Source organism: Mus pahari, chromosome 8 (assembly GCF_900095145.1).
Source record: "Mus pahari chromosome 8, PAHARI_EIJ_v1.1, whole genome shotgun sequence".
Lineage (NCBI taxonomy): Eukaryota > Metazoa > Chordata > Mammalia > Rodentia > Muridae > Mus > Mus pahari.
The window spans coordinates 60,396,113-60,420,147 of NC_034597.1; the positions used below are offsets into that span (position 1 = coordinate 60,396,113).

At 46.5% G+C, this 24,035-nt stretch overlaps 1 protein-coding gene across 2 annotated transcripts in view; it reads left to right on the forward strand.

Annotated features, from left to right (window-relative positions):
• Loxl2 (lysyl oxidase like 2) overlaps positions 1–24,035 on the forward strand; it is an 83,645-nt gene that overhangs the window by 12,939 nt on the left and 46,671 nt on the right. For both annotated transcript variants that reach the window (XM_029541883.1, XM_029541885.1), the window contains exons 2-3: positions 13,133–13,542; positions 23,322–23,497. In XM_029541883.1, the coding sequence (XP_029397743.1) occupies positions 13,179–13,542; positions 23,322–23,497 (540 nt within the window). In that variant the 5' untranslated portion in view covers positions 13,133–13,178. The remainder of the gene's footprint in view (positions 1–13,132; positions 13,543–23,321; positions 23,498–24,035) is intronic.

Consider the following 24,035-nt stretch of genomic DNA (forward strand, 5'->3'; position numbering starts at 1 on the left):
TCTCCTCTCCTCTCCTCCTCTCCTCTCCTCTCTCTCTCCTCCTGAGGTGGGGCAGCCTAATGTTGAGGGCTTAATCCCTGGCACCAAACTCTTTTGGAAGGAGCTTCGTTTCTCTTCACTTTGCTGAGGAACTATGGCGATAGAGACCCTGATGCTCTTTCCTGCTCATGTCCAGAATTCCTACTCTTTCACTTTCTCCCCGGGTTTCTAGGGTTCTTTCTGTATTTCTCTCTTGGGAATAAAGTTCATTTTCCTTTCTACAACTCTCTTCCTTTTCTGACTCTCACGCCCTCTGGTGTACCATCTCACCCAGAGTTCCCCTCATGAACGATTTTCAAATCATACCATCAGTACATTGTCAGTTCTGGAATCAAATCAGGGACTCTATGCTGGAAACTTTCTGGAGTGACAGATAAAGATAGGATGCTGACTTTGGGATAGTTGAAGTATCCCTGTTCATAGACATCCCAAATTGAATCCCTAGAGCCCCTTCTTACTGATTTCATCCTTCCTTCAACCCTGCAAGAGCAACAAGTCTTGGCTGATGTAGCCCTGCCTCAAAGTCTTACTGGAGATGTCCTGCAGTTCTTTGTCCTTTAGCACAGATTAACACCTACTTAGTTTATAAAGCATAGGCAGTTGAGCTTCTGCAACATAGTATGGTATATAAATGAGAATTTCTGTTTTTTAAACAATGGTTTATAAAAGCTGGATCTAGAAGGACCTGCCGAGGTTCATCCCCAGCTCCAGTTCATAATTGGAGGAATCAAAGTTCAAAATTAAGCCCAGCCCCAATGTTCACAGCTGAGCATCAGCCCATACTATCATAGGTGCTTGATCAACTTGACTGGAATCAGGAGCACAGCTCAGCCTGATCCAAGATACATCAGCGATTCATATGTGACCACCAATTGTGGGCCAGAGATTCAAGAAGCCTTTCCTTTGATTCTTTTTACAAAGCGTTCCATGAAACAGGTGTTTCTCATTTTCATGTAAATATTGTTTTAAGGAATGTATCCTTTCAAGTCTACAGGATTATTAAGTCTAGAAAAACCTAAGTACACCTAGGGTTCCCAAGCTCATGAGCCGTAGACATAGAGTTTGAACCAATTGCTGTCAGTGAGGATATAGCATCGATCTATCCTGGTGTGTGGAAAAGGAGTGTGGGGACAGCCGCAAGTGGTTACCAACTGTTGGGTCACATACCAGACCTTGGGGAGCCGATGTTTCTGATGAAGCCCTGGGACCTGAGTCCCACTGTGTGAGTGAATTCCTTCCACATACCCCTCAGAGGGCTCTTGGAGCCCAGCATCTCTTCTCAGGAAGGCTTAGAGGACATTGTATTCTCAGGTGGATTGAATTGAATGTAAGACTATCCTTAATTGCAAGACCATGAAAAAAATACAAGGAACAAAATTTATCGTTTTCTGGTGAGCTCCAGTGGCGAGCAGCCCCTTTCTAGCAGTCGATGCTTTGAATTCTGCCAGCCAGATGCTTCAGCCTTCAGTCATGTTGCTTGAAGCCTTCTGATGCTGACCTTTTCCTGGGCTCCACTCTATGAGTAATGAAGACCATCTCCTACAAAGTTCCCAGGTATCACTCAGGTGATAGTCAGTAGGATATTCTTCAAGGAAGGTCTTGTGAAACAGACAGACTCCCACAGCCTGCACAACCTCAGTATGTGTGAACTGAGCTTCGGGGTCTCCACAGTCATCTGCCGTGTCCAACTGACCTAGTTGGCAGACACCCTCTATTCACAGACCAAGGATTCCAGAATTTCCATGGTGTCTGTGATGCAGCTTTCCTGCTGTAGTGTTCAGACTGTGGGTTTGAAGAGGCTCCTCAGAGATACTCAAAGGGATGCTGCGGATACAGCTTCCTGTTGTCTGATCACAGGAAGAGATGGGGCTTCATCCAGGCTTTTTGACCCACCTCTTGTTGCTCTCTCCCCTCCCCCTCCTCTATGTGGTATATGTGGTGGTACACAATACCATGTACATGTATGCTGAGGCCAGGGGAAGACATTGGGTGTCTCCCCTCTATTACTTTTTTTTTTTTTTTTGAGACAGTCTCTGGCTGAACTTGAAACCCTGTTTCCATATCCAGTACTTGGGTTAGAGGAATATATGGAGAGGCCCAACTTTTATGTGTCTGATCAGGATTTGAACTCAAGTCTCTTTCTTTCACATCAAGTACTTTTAGCCACAGAATCATCTCCCTTTGCCCTTTTTTTTAGTTATTTATTTTATTATTTTTTATATGTTCGTCTGACTCTCTCTGTCTCTGTCTCTTTCTGTGCGCGTGTGCATGTGTGCCCATGTGCCTTCAGAGGCCAGAAGATGATGTGAAGTCCCTTGGAGCTAGTGTTGCACATGGTTATGAGCCACCTGACCTGGGTGCTAGGAACTGAACTTGGGTCTTCTGCAAGAGCTCTTAATTACCTTGTCATCTCCATCTTTTCCTGACTTCTGGCAGGAGCTGATCTGAAGAAGGCAGAAGTGCCTCCATCCTTCCAGATGTCTCCATGAATCTGGAGAAGCAGATGGGGAATCTACCATGTTGGTTATATTCAGCTGTCAGAAAAGGAGAGAAACAGTCTCTACTGTTCAGAGAAAAGTGAAGCCTAGAGCCATGGGGTCAGCACAGCTACACCGCTTTGGGTGTCTGGTCTTCTAAGGTGCCTGGAACTTTTCCCTCTTGTGGGTTAGTTGGATGCCAACTTAGAGATGAATCATACACAGATGGAGAAAATAGGAGGAAAAATGACACAGGGACATGATCACCAAAGAAAGAGCCTGGTTAGCCAAAGCAATGCTAATTAAAGCAAAATATAATGTTTGCATATCAGTGTAGTGAAACCGCTACATTGCTGACCACAGTAGAAGCTGACTATCTTTGTGCCAGACACTTAGTGCAGTTTGCAGAAGTGTTGACTACACTTTCTTGCCTAGCTAGCTTATTTTAGGGATGCATTTCAAGGCTGTACAACATTTTAGCAATACGAATTTTCATCTCAACAAGGTAGACAGTGGCGAAGAGTTTTAAAAGCAGGATTACAGTCTACCTGCATGACTGAGTACTCTGTCATTGTAATTTGGGGTCACTATATCAAAATACCAGACAACAACAACTTCAGAGGGGAGACACTGGTGTTGGTTCATGGTTTTCAGAGGGGCAGCTCAGTGTGATGAGAAGGGTACAGCAGAGAACATCACATACGGCAGCCAGGAAGCAGAGATAGCATCTGCCCTGTGCCATGGCCTCGACTTCATCCAGGAGACAGCCTACTGTCTGCTGTCACTCGCTCTTCTCCCTGACTTCAGGTCATCCTTCACAGATACCCCTGCATACACCCATGCAGATGTGTCCTTTACTAAATTCTTATGTATCCCACAATCCAGTCCAGTCCACTATCAAGATTAATCATCACAGTAACAAATAATAACAATATAAAAGAGGAATTAGACATATTGTCTGTAATATAGTACTCAATTAAAAATCAGGTAGGGGTGTGTGTGTGTGTGTGTGTGTGTGTGTGGTTTTTTTGAAACAGGGTCTCTTTATGTAGCCCAGGCTGTCAAACCACCGGCCTTAAAAAGCAGTTTTCAAGCTTTTGGGGTATGGTGGTGCACACCTTTCATGCCAGCAGTTGGGAGGCAGAAGCAAGTGGATCTCTGCGAGACCGAGGTCAGCCTGGTCTTTATAGAGAGTTCTAGACCAACCGGTCAGGCTACAAAATGAGACCTTGTAAGAGAGACAGAGACAAAGAGAGAGAGATCAGTTTCCAAGGCAACATATAGAAAAGGATGCCGATTGACCTTGATCCCCTCCTGGGATTGAACCCAGTGACGTGCATGTGCTAGGCAAGCCCTCTGCCACTGGGCTCCATCCCCAGCCCTCGGGGTGTTGTTGTTGTTGTTGTTTTGTTGTTTATGTTTGACAGTGTTTCACTAAGTATCTCAGGCTGGCCTTGAGCTTGTGCATGTAGTCCAGGGTTTTTCAAACTCTCAGGATTCCTGCTCCTTCCTCTTGAGTATGGGGGCTATAGGCATGCTCAGCGATTCAGATTTTTCAAAGGCAGTTGATACAGAGGAGAGATGGAAAGGTGAGCCCTGCAGATGTGATGGTGGTTGGCACAACAGCTGCCTTACCTGTTTGCTTTCTCCCTATTGTATGTTTGCATTTTCTCAGATTTTTTTTTATCAATATGTACAACTTTCCCTACAGAGAAGGAAAAGCACATTAAGATTATTTTTAAGAGAAGAGAAAAGTTGCTGAATTGGATGTAAGACAGTGGAGCAGACAAGGCAGAGAAGCCAAGAGCCCCCTTTTCAGGGAAGATGCGGCACCGCACAGATGACACACCCATGGAGTCCAGGAATCGGGAGTGCAGTCTAGAGACATGCAAAGCCAGAAATTAAGAGTTCTCCTTTTAAATTACAAGATCATATTTTTCCCACTTTTTTTCCTGGAAGAAGATTAGAGGATCTCCAAGGCTCTAAAGCCCTTGAAGGGGGGTGGTGTGTGACAAAGGCCAGGCTAGGGACACAGAGCACAGGGTGGAGCAGAGCCTTGGCCACCTGGAGGCCTACATTCAGATCTTGGCTTATAGTTAACTACCAGAACAGCCTAAATTACTGAGCCTCTGTGGCTTGATCTCTTCCTTGGGATAAAGCTGGCTACACATCAGTACCCACCCAACCTGAAGTCCATGGGCTGCACGTATCCCATGACATCTAATGAGCAGCTCAGAATGTTTGTGGATGACAATGTCAAAAGGTTGGTCAGCCCTGCCTGGAGCATGTCAGTCTCCCTTCAGCTGAAGATGACCTTCCTACGTGGGTCATCCCTTCTCTATGGATGCATTCTAATGATGGAATTTTATTTGTAAATTAAGCCTGGTAAGAAATTCACAGTGTATAATGAAATAAACAATGACAATAATACACTATAATACAACTTGTCATGAATCTGTCTTCTACCATCTCTACCTCTTTTCTCTGTGATATTCAGTTGTTGGTCAATTTGATACACTCTAGACTCACCCTAAAAGAGGGGACCTTATTCAAGGAATTGCCTCCATCTGATTGACCTAAGGGCACATCTGTGGATAATTTGCTTGATCGATGACTGATACAGGAGGGGTCAGCCCACTCTGGATGGTGTTGCTTGTGAGCTGGTGGTCCTGGGCTGTATAAGAAAGCAGACTGAGCAATCCATGAGGAGCAAGCCAGTTAGGAGCATTCCTCCATACCTTTGCTTCAGTTCCTCCCTCCACATTCCTGCCTTGAGTTTCTGCCTTGATTTCCTCAGTTGTTGGAGTGTGACCTGGGATGTCTCAACCAAATAAGCAACCCTTTCCTTCCCAAGCTACTTACCACAGTGGTAGGAACCTAACTAGGACACTCTTAAAACATCTTAGCATACTAGTATTCACTGTTCTCACTTAAATTTCTCCCGTCTTTCTCATTCTGTGGAAGGTCCATTCTCCTGGTAGATCTTAGCCCCTTCAGCTTGTGAGCCTTCTCTTTCCTGAGGAAGCACATTGTGGTTTTTGTTCTCTTTCATACCTGAGCTTCCAGCCTCTGGGCTCTCAAGCTTTGGGGCCATCACTACTTAAAACAATGGCTACCTGAACATAGGTACTGCGTGCTGTGATGGGCCAGGTATCAGAGCAGTTATAAGATAAGCTAATGATTGACCAATGAATGGGTGGTTGATGTAGACAGCCAAGATACGAAGTACAGTGTACAAAGGGGTGATTGCCATCACAGGGAGAGGAGGCAGAGTGGACGTGACATAGGTCAGCAGGAGATCTCATCACATTCCTTGAAATGGCTGCACAATTTAAAACGAATGAGTGGTTTCTTCTTAGAATTTTCCATCCAATGTTTTTCTCATAAAATTGAGGCTGGGTAGCTGAAATTGTGAATGGGTAGCAGTAATGGTGAATGGGGCATGAATCCTATATTGAGAAACATAGGAATATATATATATATATATATATATATATATATATATATATATTAATGTAATGACTGCAAATCCCTTGGCTTGACCTATGGCAGATCACTGACTTTATTGAAATTCCAGACAAAGAGAGCATCGAGAGCAGGGCGCGGTGATGTGTGCCAGCATTCAGGAGGAAAAGGCAAGAAGACTTCTAGTTCCAGGCTAGCCTGGGCTACATAGCGAGATCCATTTCAAAAACAAATAAACAAACAAAACAAAACAAAACCAAAACAAAGACCCAAAGGGGAAGTGATGAAGACAAAAGCAAGACAAGACAAGTCAAGCGCCCAGGACACGGTCAGGTCACCCAGGGTCATATCGTTCAGTCCTGGAGCATTCCTTCACAAGTGTCATGGAGGTGCACCAGACTAGGCTGTCAGATTCCGGTCCTTGCCACCGCCAATGGTTCCATTCACAGTTCCATTCACTCAGAGCAGGGGTTCACCCATGAAAGATGTCTGAGATCTCGTTAGCCAAACCAACAACTGTCTTTGACTGAATGCTTGTGCATTCTCCAGTATCATGGTTAGAACTCTGAGTCCAAGGGTCTGTTCCCTCCTTACTGCAGAAAGCAGAAACAGAACCTGACTGTGGTGTGCAGAGGATTTGACCAAAACTAGATGAAGTCGTCACAGTAGAGCCCCCTAATCTAGTCCTGGTGACATTGTAAGAAGAAAGCACCAGACAAGAGGAGACACATGTATGCTCCGTGTCCTTTGCCACGTGAGGGCCAGTGTTAACCTTTGACCTCTGACAGCAGAAGATCGCTGCTAGTTGACTTTGAATTGTACCACCAGAGTCAGGATCTAAAACAACCTTCCTTTTACGTTTGTCATTTGCTTGCTTCTTTTGAGAGTGTCTTCTATAGCCTAGGCTTGTCTCAGACTTGCTGTGCAGTTGAGCATGGTCTTGAACTTGAAATTCTCATCTCCATCTCTCAAGTGCTGAGACTTGATCCTCAGGCTTCATGCATGCTAATGAGCACTCTGCCAACACCCCCAGCCAGCACCCCTCTTCTTCAGAATTTACCAAGTCCACAATATACTTTATTAGAAACAGGCAAATACTCATTAGGATTTCAGCCTTGGCACCTAATTAACTTCTCCTGTGGTCAGACAGAGCATGCACTCTATGTGGTTTCATTGACTGTGTTGAGTCTTGCTTATTGTTGACTCAATTTGGGGTTCTGTGTGGCCAGTCTGTGTGTCCTTGAAGGGAATCTGTTCTGGGGTGTTGCTGAATCCAGTTTCCAGAGACTTGCCAATTGTCAGATTGTTAGTCTCATTGTTTCTGTGGTCAGTGCCAGAGCTGTCTTGTGTGGAGTCTCGCTGTGCCTGAGGATTGGCTGATGGATCCAATTTCCTTTTCATTCTGTCAGTCTTTATGTCATGTGCGCTGAACTGATCCATGCAGATTTCCACAGTTATGCCTTCCTGGCAGGTTGACTCTAGTTGGCTCTGGCTGTTTTCTTGTCCTAGAGTCAGTATTCTCCCACTTTGATTCAGCTTTCTTCTGTACATGGTGTATCTGCCTCCATCTTCTCATGGTAAGTCTCCACGTCTTTTGTGAGAATACATAGTCTAATTATATTGTTCAGTCTTGTTTGGGTGATTTTTATCTTTTCATTGAAACATTTATTATACTTTTCTATTATACACTGTTGAGAGGTAGTGGAACCTTAAGCCAGGGGGGATGTGCCTACAGGAGGAATAGTGGGGGCTGGAGATGACCTTGTTAGTAAAATGCTTGCTGCATAAGAATGGAGACTTGAGCTGGGATGCTCAGCACCCACAAGACAGCTGGGTGTGGTAGCATCTATGTGTAATCCCAAGGCTGAAAAGACAGATGGATCCCATGGGGCTTGCTAGCCAGCCAGTGAGCTGGGTCAGTGAGCTCCAGGTTCAGTGAAGAGATCTTGTCACAAAAAAATAAGGTGGAGAGCAATTAAGGAGGACATCAGTGTCTGCCTCTGGCTTCCACAAAAGTGCAATCACCAGAGAAGAGAGAAGGAGATGAGAGAGGGCCCCAAGCTCTTCTCTCTTCCTCCGTTCCCTGGAGGAGAGCAGCCTCCTCTTGTCATGTGCTCCTTCCGTTCTACATGGAGCCTCCACACGCCCAAAGTGAGCCACCACGTGACTATGGACTGAAGTTTCTGAAACTCCTTCCCCCTCATTAATTGATTATCCCAGGTATTTTTGTCACAGCAACAGCAAGTTCACAGATCAAGTTATTTTCTTAGAATACCTTTATTTGCCTACTATAGTAGCTAGTTCTATCTTTTTGTTATTTTGCTCTTCTTATGATGGTGAGCACAAACACTGTAGCACGCATCTGTTAAGCCTCATTTCGTTAAGTCTGTTAGAAAATAGACTTGTGGCACTTCTCAAACCACACAAGAATCTTACACTGTAATCCCTACACACCTCCTTTGCTCACACACACACACACACACACACACACACACACACACACGCTTGTTACTGTTGTTATTGTCCTTGTATTGTATCTCTGAGTACCAAACCCAGGGTCTCACTAATGATAGACAGGTGGTCTACCATTAAGTCACCTCACCAGCTTGCAGTACAGATCCTTTAGAACGCAGGCCATGGTTAATGTTTTACGTGATGGGTTTAGATTTAGGTTTGATTATGTGGTTTTCTATTCCGTCTCTCATTCCTTCCTAAACCTCCATCCCATTACTGGGGTTACCTTCCCTTTGGCGTTAAGATCCCGTTCTGGTAGGTCCATTTTTGATAGTCTTGATGTTCTTCTCATTTCGTCTTTGTTTTCCCCCTCAGTGACTACAGACTGCCTGCTCCCTTATCAGCCCTTTGAAAATGTCATCCCATTATCTCACTTCCTCATTTCTGTGAGGGGCTTCCTGATGTCCTTTAGATACAGCATACCCATTATCCCTGACTATGTGTAAGATTTCCTCCGTCTCAGACTTTCCAAAGTCCATGTGGCCAGAGGTGCTGTCCTCTGTGAAGTATACTGCTTGGCTTGGCTCTTGCTCATCCGTGTCGGAAGTTCTCCACTCCTGCTCGTCAGACGTTTCCTCTGCACATTCCTTTTCTCCCCTTCTGTCCTGGCTGGTTTTGTGTGTCAACTTGACACGGGCTGGAGTTATCACAGAGAAAGGAGCTTCAGGTGAAGAAATGCCTCCATGAGATCCAGCTGTCAGGCATTTTCTCAGTGATCAAGGCGGGGGGGGGTCCATTGTGGGTGGTGCCATCCCTGGGCTGGTAGTCTTGGGTTCCAAAAGAAAGCAAGCCAGGGGAAGCAAGCCAGTAAGGCACATCCCTCCATGGCCTCTGCATCAGCTCCTGCTTCCTGACCTGCTGGAGTTCCAGTCCTGACTTCCTTTGGTGATGAACAGCAACATGGAAGTATATGCTGAATAAACCCTTTCCTCCCTAACTTGCTTCTTGGTCATGTTTGTGTGGGAATACAAAACCCTGACTAATTCACTGTCTTTGGATTTCCAAGCATGTTTTTTTTTTTTTTTACACTCCATGTCCTAAGATGTCTCTGTCATCCATCTCATCCCCTGACGTCTGATTTTATTTTCTTAGTCATTGGAGGATGCTGAGAATTTCACTCAGCTCTTCCACCTCCTAGCCACTGTCGTGGGAACAGCAGAGACCTACGTGAGTGCCTCTCCATGCACATCCTCCCCCCTCAGGATCCTTGGTTCTTTGAGTCCATGCTGCCTCTGGAGCCTCCGGCCTCAGGAACACGTGACTGAGGCTGTGTTTGAACATCCTAGAATGTTCCCTCGCCAATCTGGATGGCAGATGTCAGTCCCTCCTTGTGGCCTCTTGATACAATTAAGAGACTTGTAAACAAGCTGCGTGAGGCTGCTGTGGGCGTGACACGGCCTGGCATTTTATATTAAACATTTGTTCATCAGCGGAAGGAGCAGTCGCAAAGGAACGACAAGACAGGCAGGGGACGCAAATGTGGTGGTTCCTGCCTGTAATCCCAGCACTTGGAGGCTGAGGCAGAGGAATCACTGTGAGTTTCACTCAGCCTGAGCTACAGGGTAAGACCACGTCTCAAACAAAACAAAGTACAGAAAAACAAAAACAAACAAAAAACAAATACAACGAAGGCATAAAGTAGTAAAGTCATTATCATATCAGTATATTATTGTTTAATGTTACCAAGTGATAGAAACTTTTCTTCCCCATTATAAACTTATAGGGTCATTTTCTTTCTGTTTATTTGTTGGTTGGTTGGTTGTTTTTGTTGGGGGGTGTGTGGAAATGTAGCCCTGGCTGTCCTGGAACTTGCTCTGTAGACCGGTCTGGTCTGGAACTCACAGATCCACCTGCTTCTACCTCCCAAGTGCTGGGACTAAAATCATACACCACCACCGCCTATGGGGTCATTTCGACAGGCAGGGTTTTTTTTTGTTGAATAAAATTTTATGCAGTGCATGATAAATATGTCTTAGTATGTTTATCTACGGTTTTATAGTTGTTTATGTCAAGGTTCAACTAATACAAATGAGTCTACCTAGCAGAAACAGGTGCATTGCTTTGTGGAAACCCTCAGAGTTGAGGCTCCTGTCACTATGCCTGATGGATAACAGAACAAAGCACAAACAATGAGGGACTTGAAAGCAGCCACAGAGGACCTTCATTTTGCTTAATGGGACCTGGCCAGGTCACCTTGGGATTGTGCTCTTTGGGGGCCAGGGTAGGTGTCAAAGCCTAAGCCAGGTGCAGACAGTGGACCTGTTTCAGGAACCTCACCACCTTCTGGCGTTGAGTGTCACAGGATGAGAATCGCTGGGCCTCTGGCAGTAGCACAGGATTTTCTCTATAGTAAACCCACAGGACAGCAACACACAAAGATTGTGTCTCTTTAAGGCAGCTCTCGGGCGGCTCCAGCTCAAAGCCATTTAGTCAGTCCTTCCTTGATGTTTAAAGTGAATCGTGAATGCCCCTGCGGTCTCCAACTGCAGTTCCTGGTGTTGCCCTTTGGGTTCTCTTTTCTCAATCTGCTTCCTCCTTGAGGCACCCACAGTCCTTTCCCGTGATCTCTCAGTCTCTGAGTTATCTGAGGACCAGAACACACGAAGTCTCTTGCACGTAGCCTCACTCTGGAGTTATTCGTAGGTTCCCACTGGCTGTGATGCCCATGACCTTGAAGAATATAGTTTTTCATTTAGCAAATGCACCTGCCGCAGTGCTTGAGGAAAGCTATTCCTTTAGCTCCCAGAACGGTTCCGCGGGCTGCATTTGATTGTGGTCTACCTTCAATAGATGAGGAAACTGATGTGCAGAGAAGCTAAATGTTTTGCCCAAGATGGCACAACTTAAACATCAAAGTGAGGAGTCAAACTCAGTTCTTTGGGCTCTAGCATGCTCTCTTCCCAAGCAGATAATGCCCTTCCTGATGTTGGGTTCTTTAACTCCTCTCCTGTGAGTTAGAAGCAGGCTGGTCTCAAACCTGTGTATTCCCTAGGCAGAGATATTATAGATAGGAAGGAAATGCCACAGGGCCTTCAGAACATCTCTGAGGGTGAATTCTGCAGACCCCTTTTTTCTTTGTTCCATCCTTTGTTTCTTTCTTTCTTTCCTTCATTTCCCTTTCCTTTCCTTTCCTTTCCCCTCCCTCGTTCCCTCCCTCCCTCCCTCCCTCCCTCCCTCTCTCCCTTTCTCCTTCCTTTCCTTCTTTTTATTTTCATTTTTGGAACTCAAACTCACTGAGATTCCCCCTAAGTTCTAGGATTAAAGGTATATTGGCACCACTATGCCCAGCTTGCTTCATTATTTTCAAAGGAAGTGCCAGTGGCCCTCTACTTACCTCAGTCACTGACAGTGGAGGGTTACACACACACACACACACACACACACACACACACACACACACAAGTGGGAACAAGGAGAACTGTGCAGGTCACAACGGATCCTGTCAGACTTCCCGATGCAGTGCTACACTGAGGACCGCTCGGACCCCACACTCCACTTGTGGCTCAGTCTCTGCAGCCAGATCACCTTCTCGATTAATAAATGTCTCTATGAAGTTATGAAACCTGGCGTGGAGAAACCAGAGAAGAGTAAAGACATAAGCTTTGCCCTAAAAAACGGTGTCTTCCCCTTGGACATGTTGAAAATCCCTGGGAAATTATCAAATCCTAAATCTGCTTTGGCAGGGGATGGCTGGAAAAACTGGGCCTGGTTCAGCTGGGCCTTGGGCTATGAGGAGATTGAAGGAAGGTGTTCTGAGAAGCCTGCCCTTGCCTGTGGGACCCACTGTCCTCCCTTTCTGCCAGCCCCGTGTCCCAGGAGGCCAGCCCAGGCAGACTTCTCCAGCAGTCGCTCTTAGCCTTGTTTTGGTTGGGTATAGTAGGATTTTCCCATTAGGGGCACCAGGAAGAGATTAGAAGCCAGGGGGAGAGTGACATCCTAGATGTGTTCCGTGGCTCCTCCCTGCTGGTTGCTCTGGGTGGCTCTGAGACCCAGTGAAGAACGCAGATAGCACTGGGTGGCCCTTTTGCTCAGCTGTGCACATTCCTAAAAAGCACCAGTGTCTCAGGGAGCCGCTTCGAGCCCTGAGAGGAAATGGCTACCCTCTGTTGACAACCAGGGGCGCTTCCCCTATCCTTTGTCAGTCCCCATCAACTCTGCCCACTTCTCTATTGGGAAAAAAAAAAAAAAGGAAGAGGGCTGGTGAGATGGCTCAGCAGTTAAAGGAGCTTGTTGCCAAGAGTGGTGACCTGAGTTCAGTCCCCGGGACCCACATGGTGAAATTAAGGGAATCGACTCCCACAAGTTGTCCTGGGACCTCTATATATTTACAGTGATGGGAAAGGGAAGGTCCTTGAGTTCAGAGTACTAATAATAGCATTTCTGAGATGAAGAGGTGGTGGGTGACATCATGAACTCAGACTGCTGTGGCCAAAACAGAAATGGGTTGGAATGGAGTCCAGACGAACCTTGCTTGCTAAGCCAGGGAGGGGATGTCTCAGGACACTTTACAGTAGCTACAGCCTTTATGCTAGACTAATGCTCTCTCTCTCTCTCTCTCTCTCTCTCTCTCTCTCTCTCTCTCTCTCTCTCTCTCTCTCTCTCTCTCTCTCTCTCTCTCTCTCTCTCTCTCTCTCCAGAAAGTCCCTGCTGCCACCCGACCCCTCCTCTCAGCACAGGACAAGGATGGAGCTCCATTTTGGCTCCTGCCTCTCCGGCTGTTTGACTCTGCTTGTCTTGCTGCCCTCTCTGAGCCTGGCACAGTACGAGGGCTGGCCCTACCAAGTCCAGTACCCTGAGTACTTCCAGCAGCCCGCTCCCGAGCACCATCAGCGCCAGGTGCCCTCTGACGTGGTCAAGATCCAGGTCCGCCTGGCGGGCCAGAAGAGGAAGCACAATGAGGGTCGCCTGGAGGTCTATTACGAAGGCCAATGGGGCACGGTGTGCGATGATGACTTCTCTATCCACGCTGCCCACGTGGTCTGCCGGCAAGTGGGCTATGTGGAGGCCAAGTCCTGGGCTGCCAGCTCCTCTTACGGCCCAGGCGAAGGTAAGAGACCATGCTGTGGAGCTGCATGCATGTCACACAGTGAGGCCAGGATACACTCTGATGAGCCGGCAAAGAAAGCTGTAATTGCTATTAAGCGTGAATTTCTAAGAGTTTTCTATCTGCCCTGCAGGCTGTGTCCTCCTGGGGGTGGATGGGAGGCCTCTTCCTGGAATGATAGAGGGAGAAACCATCATAAACTCTCCTGATGGTTGGTAACCTCAGACAGTCGGTGAGATTGGTCTGTGCCCACCTCACTAAGCCACACTCCCTGTCTATTACTATCCATATTTCTTCTTCCAAGTACGGCTTTCACAGTTTCTCAAAAGTGCTCCACAGGCTAGAGTTCTATCCACATGAAGATCGTTATTATCTACCACTACTATTTATTATTTACTATTATTATTGTGTCTCTGTGTGTGTGTGCTTATGTTCTTGCACCGGTTTGTGTTTATGGCATCCAGAGGTGTTCCTCAGATGCTATCCAACTAGGTTTTTTTGTTTCTTTCATTCTTTTTTATTTGATTGATTGATTGATTGATTGATTGATAGATAGAGACAGGGTTTCTCTGTATAGCTCTGGTTTTCCTAGAATATGCTGTGTAAGATCAGGCTGGTTGTGAACTCAGATCCACCTGCCTCTGTCTCCTGAGTGCTGGGACTGAAGGTATGTACCCACGCCACCTGGTTGGATGATAGACTCTTCAACTACTGGCGTGTCCCCAGAGTCTTTGTCCCTGGTTGGACATGCAGGTGTGGGTAAAAGGTGGCGTTTGCAAACAATTCTTCTTCTCGGGGCTAGGAGGTGGCTCTGGATAAAGAGCTTGCTCTGTAAGCGTGAAGACCTCAGTTTGGTTATCTGGCACCTACATAAAAGCTGGGCATGGTGGCAAGGACCTGAAGCCTCAGTGCTAAGAATATGGAGACAGGTGGATCCCTGGAGCTCCCTGGCCAGCCAGACTAGCCAATCAGTGAGCAGCGGGTTCAATGAGAGAGACTCTGCCTCAAAAACATAAAGTAGAAGGAGGTACCTGAACCAACCTCTGATGTCCACATGCTTACACACACACACACACACACACACACACACACACACACACACACCACAAGAGCTACACATCAATCCCAGCTGCTCCTCAGCTGAGCTGCCCACAGGCCTTGGCATGAATCAGACTGTTGGGCTAGAGTGAACTGTCTACATACCCTTGACTGCTGATAACTGCAGGAAACTCTCCTGAGTCAAAATACAGAACATTTCTGACCCAACCCAGAACGTTCTGATCTCAAAGTTCTGGGTGTGACTGTATCTGGGTCAAAGGCACAGTGGAGAAACAAGATAGACACGCTAACGCTTCAACCCTTCTTTCACTGTTCTAGAAACGATAGGAAGAAAGGTGTCCCGTTTCCTGCACACCTCAGCTCCAGACAATGGGACTCTCCCTGATGGAAGAACTGGCCTAACATCCCATGTTTAGAGTCACGTGCTCCCAAAGCGTGTTCTGGGTTACTTGGCAGCAATGAGAGCCAAGGCAGCCAAGGCCAATTAGCCGGGGGCCTTTAGAACCACTTCCTGCATCTGGCTAGACTTCCAGTGTTCTTCCATATGTCCACATCTCTGCTTATTCCGTCCAAGTGATCTAGGGCTGACGTCAGATTTATATTCTCCATTCCAGATCATTGTAGCCTCAAAATTTTAGGGTAAATTCTCTCCAGTGATGGTGGCTTTTACCCAGTGACAGCTTTATTTCTTATAATCAAATTGGTAACAAATCTATCATCAGAGGAGGAATTTGTGGATCTTCCCCCATAGGAGCCAGCATGGGGTGGCAGGACAGATGGGCTTCTTGGGTAGGGTTTTGCTAAGAAAGGATGACAAGGATCCAAGGGTTCAGGAGAGAGGAGGAGACTTGAAAGCTAATAAGACGGTGGTCTGCAGAGTCTGTGCTACACAAGGGAGAGAGACGAGGAGGAGGGATCAATCCTGCAAAACTACTTTAACCAATGAGACGGTGGTAGGTTCGGCTGCAGAACATGATGGTTGAGATGGAGATTGAGAAAGATGCAAGTACCGATTACAGCCAGGGCTAAGCTAGCTGTGAGCTTGAAGAGCAGCTGGAGCCAAGGGTAAGAAAGTCTCTAGAGAGAGAATGTGTGGTGACCCAGTACTGAACTTCTAAAGGCCATCCGTATAGACACTGAAAACACTGAGGATTAGGAGAGCTGCAGTTTAAGGAAAGGAAGGAGAGAAACAAATACCAGAAAAACGGGGACCACTGCGATGCCAAGGGATTTAAGACTTACGCTGTCTAGGAGATGAGAAGACAGCTCAGTCAATAAAGAGTTTATGAAGACTGGAGTTTGATCCCTAGCTGCCTGCCCTCCATGAATACATGCAACATACAATCACACATTCGTGACCACACACACACACACACACACACAAACACACACACACACACACACACACACAGAGAGAGAGAGAGAGAGAGAGAGAGAGAGAGAGAGAGAGAGAGGCAGTGGCTGAGCATGGTGGGATGTACCTAGAACCCCAGTTCTAGAGAGGCAGAGACTGGCTCAGAGTCTCAAGCCAGTGAGAAAACCTGTCTCAAAAAAACACAAAAATCAAAAACAAAAAAAAAAGGTCAGGTAGTCAGCACCTGAAGAGCAACGCCTGAGTGGTGTCTCTAATCTCTGCATGCACATGCACACGCATACAAACTCATGTGCACACACACACACACACACACACACACACATGCACAGAGACTTCAGTCATCTGTATATAAAGCGGCACTAGTTTGCACCATGGGAGAACGTCTAAATATCAATGTCTTTAAGTTTCATGAGCTGCAGTGGAGATTTTGTCGTCACACTGGGTACATGGTGTGCACTCAGTACCGAGCTATCTGATGTGCTTTGGCGTGGAAGCATACAGTGAACAGTTGATGGAACCGTCTGTGGTACGAGGACCACAGAGTCGTGCCCAGTGGAGTCAGGCTCTGTGGATGGGATAACTTCATTTGCCCTGGTCAGACCAAGGGCTGAGCTTCCAGCCCAGGTTCATTCATGCTCTTCCAGAGCATCTGCTAATTTGCCTACACACTTCTTTCATTGGAGAGGGGTTCCTGTGAGTGAGTGGAAAGAGTAAAACATAATTTTGCATCTTATTGAATGGCTTTTTTGTGTTCCAAATATGAACCTCCTCTTATGTCCCAAGTACCACTTTCCTAGCATGCATCTGTCCCCTAGGAGCCTAGAACTCTCTCACATTCCCACATACAGACATGGAAGCAGGATGTATTGGACTCAGGACAATCTAGCTGATGGGTTCTAGATATACTGGAGAAAGCATTGACATGAAACCAGATCAAATCGCGACCCAAGGATGGTGATACTGTCTTAAGAAAAGTGTAGATTTGTATATCCTGTATCTAAGAGAAGGTACCATATCCAAGTACAGCAGAGAGCAAGATACCAGAAGGGAGCTGGAGAGGTACAGGGAAGTTTAGTTCTGCTGGGTAACAGTGCCCTCGGTACCCCACGGTGCTGATATCACACGCTCTGCTGTCCCCTGCAGTTGCTTTAAAGATGCTCTGAATTTTCACAATAGCCAAGTGATGGCACTAGGCTAGATGTCCATCAAGAGATGACTGAAAGCTGAACACAGTGTGCACTCCTTTCATCCCAGCACTTGGGAGGCAGAGACAGACAGATATCTGGGAGTTCGAGGCCTACCTGCTCTACAGAGCAAGTTCCAGGACAGCCAGGACTAGATAGATACATACATACATACATACATACGTACATACATACATCCTGTCTTGAAAACAACAATAACAAAACAAACAAACGAGATAACTGAATAAGGGAAGTGCATATACACACAATGTAATATGTGTATTACATTGTATTGCCATCACAAAAACAAAATCAAGTCATTTTGGGGGGGGAAAGGATGGAACTGGAGACCATCATATGAAGTGAAGCAAGCCAGGGCCATCCAGAAAAATACCATGTTTTCTCTTGTACATGAAATCTAGACTTTAAAAGGACTTGATGTAGGTGGTAGTGCACCTCCCAGCACTCGGAGGCAGAGGTAGGTGAATCTCTGAATTTGAGACTAGCTTGGTTTATAGAGTGAATTCCAGGACAGTCAGGGTCACACAGAGATACCCTGACTTGAAAACAAAACAAAACAAAACAAAAACAAGCAAACCAGCCAACCAACCAACCAAGGACTTGAAAGCAGCGGGGAGACTAGTTAGTTAGGAAGAGGAGGGGATCAGCAGCACGGTAGGGCAGAAGAAGATAGTGGGGGTGAATAATATCAAAGTTCACGATGAACTCTCTCTTCGAGACTGGTTATTGCTAGGTATCCCCCAACTGGCCTCAAATTCATGGCCGATCCTCCTGCTTCCACCTCCTCAGTGCTGGGGTTCCAGGCATGTGCCACCATGCCAGGCTGAAACCCATCATTTTGTGTAATACATATACCCTAGGGGGGAAACAGTGTGTGGAGGTCCTCCACACCAAAGTAAGGGAGGCTTCCTTGGCTACCAGTGGAGTAAGGGCACTGCCTCTTTTCACAATCTGCCCTTCAGCAGCTCAGCTCAGAATGTTCTGGGGAAGAAGCCTCGCTGGCAAGATGGAGGGGCCCTTCCGTTGCTAGTATGTAGTAAAACAAATATGAGCTTGCTGTAGAAACAGCCGTCTATTAGCAAGCATGCGTTTCAGTGGAGCCTGACGGCTTGGAAACCAGCCCAGATTGAGAAAGTGCCTGGAAAACCCAGTCCAGATGTTTTCAATCAACTCATTGTTCCCACAATGAGTCCAAAGCTCTCTCCTTTGAGCTGCAACCAGCCAGGCATCAGAGTACGCACGTTGTAGCCAGGCTTGCAAGTCAGGAGACTGTCCCCGTGTCCTCCTTGGCCTTGAAGAACCTTTGCTTCACACAGCAATTTTCTAATCTCTACGATGGGAGTGCCTTGATCACCTCCCTGACCCAATGTGGAAACCATAGAACACATTGGGTTTTTTGTTTTGTTTTGTTTTGTTTTGTTTTTTGTTTTTACTTACAAGAAGGAAAAGAAGTTCAAGTTTGTCCCTGGTCCTGTTCATTACCTGGTTGAGTCTTTGTGGCAGCCTGTCTGCTTGGACATCATTTTGATTTTGGAAATGAGGATGAGGTTTGTGTCAGCAGCTGACTGAGTTATAGATCACCCAAGCCTGTGGCAGATAAGACTCAAGCATAGATTTGTAGGTCTGCTGTTCTGAAGGACTGTAAAAGGACGAGTGGAAAAATGATAGGCCTGGTTTGGTTTGGTTTGGTTTGGTTTGGTATGGTTTGGTTTGGTTTGGTTTTGTAGTGACTCGGGCGGGGGGGGCAGTGTGATTACAGTGGAAGTATGAGGAGCTGAGTTTGCATCCCTAGCACCCACATAAAAGTTAAACATGAAAGCTGTACTTATATAATACCCATGCATGGGGGAGAGAAGACAGCCCCATCCAGGAAGCTGTTTGGTCAACCAGCCTGGCTGAATTGATGAACTTCAGGTTCAGGGAAGCTGAACAGTGAGCCTATTTCAAAAGTAAGGTACAGATCAATAGAAGAAGGCATGGTATGCCAGGCTCTGGCCTCCACTCATGTATACGCACACATGTGGGCAATCTTACACATGTCTTTGTAGATACACTACATATACACATATGTGCACACATAGACATGCACACACAAGTATACAATCACTATTGGAAAGCTACCTGGTATTTTTCTTAGAGCTTTATTTTCCATTGCAATGAAATATGTGTATGAAAACTTACACACATCTTAACCATTTGAAATACATATACAGTTCAGTAGTGTTAAGTATGTTTTTCATTTTGGGAGCAACTAATTTCCAGAACATTCTTGCAAAACAAACGGTCCAGACACGATAAATAACCTTCCCGTCCTTACAGCCCCTGGCAATTCCCGTTCTGCTCTGTTTCTCAGAGTTTGACAGCTCTAGGTAGGAATCATTCCATATTTGGCCTTTAGTGACCAGCTTTTCCCACTTAGCAGAATGTCCTCAAGGTTGGATGTTGAAGTATGCGTCAGAATTTTCCCTTCTTACAGTTTTGCCTTATATGTATGCTGTTTGTCAAGGGATGCCAGTTATGAATTGTGCTGCTGTGAGCTTGGGTGTGCAAACACATCCCCAAAGCCTGACTTTCAATGTCTGTCTGTCCCTCCCTCCCTCCCTTCTTCCCTCCCTCCCTCCCTCTCTCCCTCCCTCCTTTCTCTCCTTCCTTTCTCATTCTGGGTCCTTGTAGATACTAGACAAGCATCCAGCCACTGAGCTACCCCCACAGCCGTGTGTGTGTGTGTGTGTGTGTGTGTGTGTGTGTGTGTAACAAGATATCCCTCTGTAGCCCAGGCTAGTCCAGAACTCACTGTGCAGCCCAATCTAGCCTCAAACTCCGGGTGGTCTTGTCTTAGTCTTTTGAGTGCTATGATTACAGACATGGGTCAGAGTATACCTGTAATTGTTTCTTTTTAATTTTGAGGCAGGGTCTTAATAAGCTGTCCAAGTTGATCCAGATCTCATTGTGTAGCCAGGTTTGACCTTAAACTTGGGATCTTCTTCCCTCAGTCTCCTTAGAAGCTATAATTACAGCTTTGTGCCACCCACCACACCTGGCTCCAGTTTTGGAATTCTGAATGATGTGATAGCTTTAAAGTTTTGGAGCTGGGGACATAGCTTGGTGATAGAGCAGTTGCCTAGTATGTGCACAGCCTAGAGTCCTATCTCCAGCACCACCCCCACCTCGACAAACTAAATAAATAAAAAAACAAGTTGTTAGGAACACCACACTGTTTCCTGCATCATCAGTACCATTGACACACAGGGCTTCAGTTTCTCCACATCCTCACTGGTACCAGTACATTTGCTTCCTGTGTTTTTGACAGAAGTTTCCTGCAGTAGATAGTTTCCTTGTTACTATGACCAAGTATCTCTCAAGAAGCATCCTAAGAGAAGAACAGTTACAGTTTGGGAGCACACCGTCCATCATGGTGGCTGTACACAGCAGGCATCTACAACCTGGGACTCCTCATCATGTCTTGTCCTTTGTTATTTGTTCTGGAGACAATGTAACCCTGGCTGCCCTGGAACTTGCCCCAAACTCACAGTGGTCTCTCTGCCTTTGCCACCCAAGTGCTGGGACTGAAGGCATGCATCACCAATCTGCCTTATCCCATCACATCTTCATAAACAGAAAGCAGGGAATTGATGACAAGTGTGGTCACACTATAAACTGTTAAGTTCCTCCCCCCCAACCCCAGTGACTCACTTCCTTCCATCAAGGCTCCACCTCCAAAAAGTTTCCCAACCTTCTAAAGCAGTGCCGCTAGCTGAGGACCAAGCGTTCCAACATAAGAGTCTGTAGGGGGACATCTCCCACTCAAGCCACACCGCCACCCTTATGGAATGAGGTGACCCCTCTTGGTTAACCCCCTAGTGCTTTGCACCTAGAATTTTCTGCTAATGCAAGGAAGCTGAAAGGAGCAGAGGTGAGCCTCATTCTGCAGTGACTGTGCTGAGTATGCAATGATGGCTGTGATGGAATGGCCTGTCTCTACCCAGACTCGGTGAACAAAAGAATTAAGAAGGCACTAACTGGAGAACCTGACTCATAGGTTTCTGGGCTCATGGATAGCTTGGTGCCCAGAGACTGAGCCATCTGGGTCAGGCTCTGTGTCTGTCAGGAGAGAGCAATAGTGTCACCTGGGTCTCCCCAAGGTCAATGTGGTGATGCCGGTGGATGTGCTCTAAAACCAGCAAACCCTCGATGAACTTTTCCCTGAGTAGCTACGTCTACAGCTGTGCAAAGGCAGGTGAGGATGACTTGTGGTGTGGGAATAACTAGGACCCACATTCTTGTCATTGTTTCCATTTTCGAGACACTCCAGAGCAGCAATGAACTATCTCTAGTCAACCCAGACCTCTGCAGCTCACTCGGGCGTCTCCATCTTGCTGATAGGAAAGGGACTTTCGCCCGTGTTTCAAAGCTAAAAGAGACCGAACGAGAATTCAAACCCAGGTTTGGACTGGATCCTGCATGGCATGGTCCTGGAAATCTGACTGTGACAGGAAGGGAAGGAAGAAAGGACAGAAGACACATAGACAGACATACAGGGAAGCTGGGATTGGGCATGCTGTGCCGATTCTGGTGGAGCAGCTGCAACTACAACAATCCATAACATCAGTCTCTGCTATGTACAACCCAGAAGGAGGAGCTGGACAGCCTCAGTAAGAGAAGCAGTCAGTCTCACATTGCAGTTATCTAAGAGAAGCTATAGTCACTAGTTTTTGCTCATACTGTCAGTATCCACACACAGACAAGAGCAAAGCCTTTGCCAGTTCCTCTGAGTCTAGCCCTTGGTCCTTGTCAATAATACACATCCACTCAATGCTTCATCTCTCCTGTGGTAGTTTGTTCCCTGCCTCCCATACACTCATATATTTGAATGTTTGATCCTCAGTTAGTGGAACTATTTGTGAAGAAATTGTTTGAGAAGGATTAGGAGGTGTGGCCTTGTTGGCAGAGATGTTCCATGAAGGGCAGGCTTTGAAGTTTCAAGAGCACATGCCACTCCCAGTTAGCTGTCTGCCTTGTGTGTTGTGTCTCAAGATGTGATCTCTCAGCTACTACTCCAGCATCTTTCCTGCCTGTCTGCTGCCATGCACCTGGCCTGAAAGTCATGAACTATAACCCTGGGGAATCCATGAGTCCCAAAGTAAACACTATCACTTATGAGTTGCCTTGGTCACAGTGTTTTATCACAGCAATAGAAAAGTAAGTTAGGCAGCTCCTTAGACATTCACACAGGGCTCCCTTACTTCCCACAAAATCCCCTGCTCTTCTAGTGGTAAAATGTCATTGCCAGATGGGTGAGATGGCTCAGTGGGTAAAGGTGCTTGTCATGCAAGGCCACCAGAATTGGATCCCTGGGGCTCACAGAAACATGGAAGAAAAGATGCAACTCCACAAAATTGCTCTCCAGTCTCCACACTTTTTCACCCTAGAATGTGGCCAATGCCACACACACACACACACACACACACACACACACACACACACACACCATGCACACATAAATGATTTAAACTTGACTGTCAAGATGACTTGACTTGAAATCCCCTAGGAGACTTAGCTCTGGGCATGCCTCTCTAGATGTTTCCACAGAGAATTAACTAAGGAAGGAAGACCCACCCTGAATGTGGGTGGCACCATCTGGGACCCCAAACTGAACAAAAAGGAGAAAAATGAGGAAGCCAGCTAAGCAGCAGAATTCACCTCTCTCTGTGTCCTGACTGTGGGACACAGTACAACCAGCCACCCCACTTCCTGATGTCATTCATGCCTTCCCACCATGATCGACTGTATCCTTTTGTTAACTGTCAGCCAAAATAAACCCTTCTTCTCTTAAGTTGCCTCTGCCAGGTGTTTATCACAACATTGAGGATGGCAACTGATATCACCACACGACTTCCAGGATTAAACATGATTTCTGTCCTAATTGTATTCAAACTACCACACCTTCTGATCACACCAGCTGCTGTCCAGGCAGGGAAACTCCAGTGATCTACGATGAGATGGGCGACCTCACACAATAAAAACTAACTGATAGCTACACACACCTGCCAAAATTCAGGGGAATTCCGTGTAAGGCGTTAGAGCCCCTGCCACCTGGATCTGCACTGACAGAATGCTTACTTTCTCTCCTCCGTGCTCCGCAGGCCCCATCTGGTTGGACAATGTCTACTGCACTGGCAAAGAGTCGACCCTGGCATCTTGCTCCTCCAATGGCTGGGGTGTCACTGACTGCAAGCACACTGAAGACGTTGGTGTGGTGTGCAGTGAAAAAAGAATTCCTGGCTTCAAATTTGACAATTCGTTGATCAACCAAATAGAGGTGAGTGCTATGCAGTCCTCTTTTTACGCTCTTGTGAGTATGGAACCCAGAATCTATGTACTCAGCCTCCACATGCCTTCAATAGCATCTTCGCTTGAATGTGTTTTCTTTTCCTTGTGTATAGTATGTCTTGCCTGCTTGTTGAGTACTGGGTATAGGTGGGGATTCATACCAGCTAGGTTTGATGCGAGGGCAAGTTGAAGGATTTCTGGAGAATGGATACCATTATGTGGATGGATGTTTTGCCCGTACATATGTCTGTGTACCACATGTATGCTCAAGGAGGCCAGGAGAGAGCATTGGAACCCCTGGAACTGGAGTTACAGATGGTTGTAAGCTGCCATGTAGGTGCAGGATCTGACCTAGTCCTCTGGAAGAGCAACTAGTGCTCTTAACTGCTGAACCATCTCTGTAGTCTCTGAATTTGCTTTTGAAAAAAGACTTAAAACTGCCCCCATCTAGGCTCCAGATGTCCCCAGACTGTGCCCTAGTTGTTATCTTTCCATGACTCCTACTGCCCTGCTCCTGTCTCCTGTGC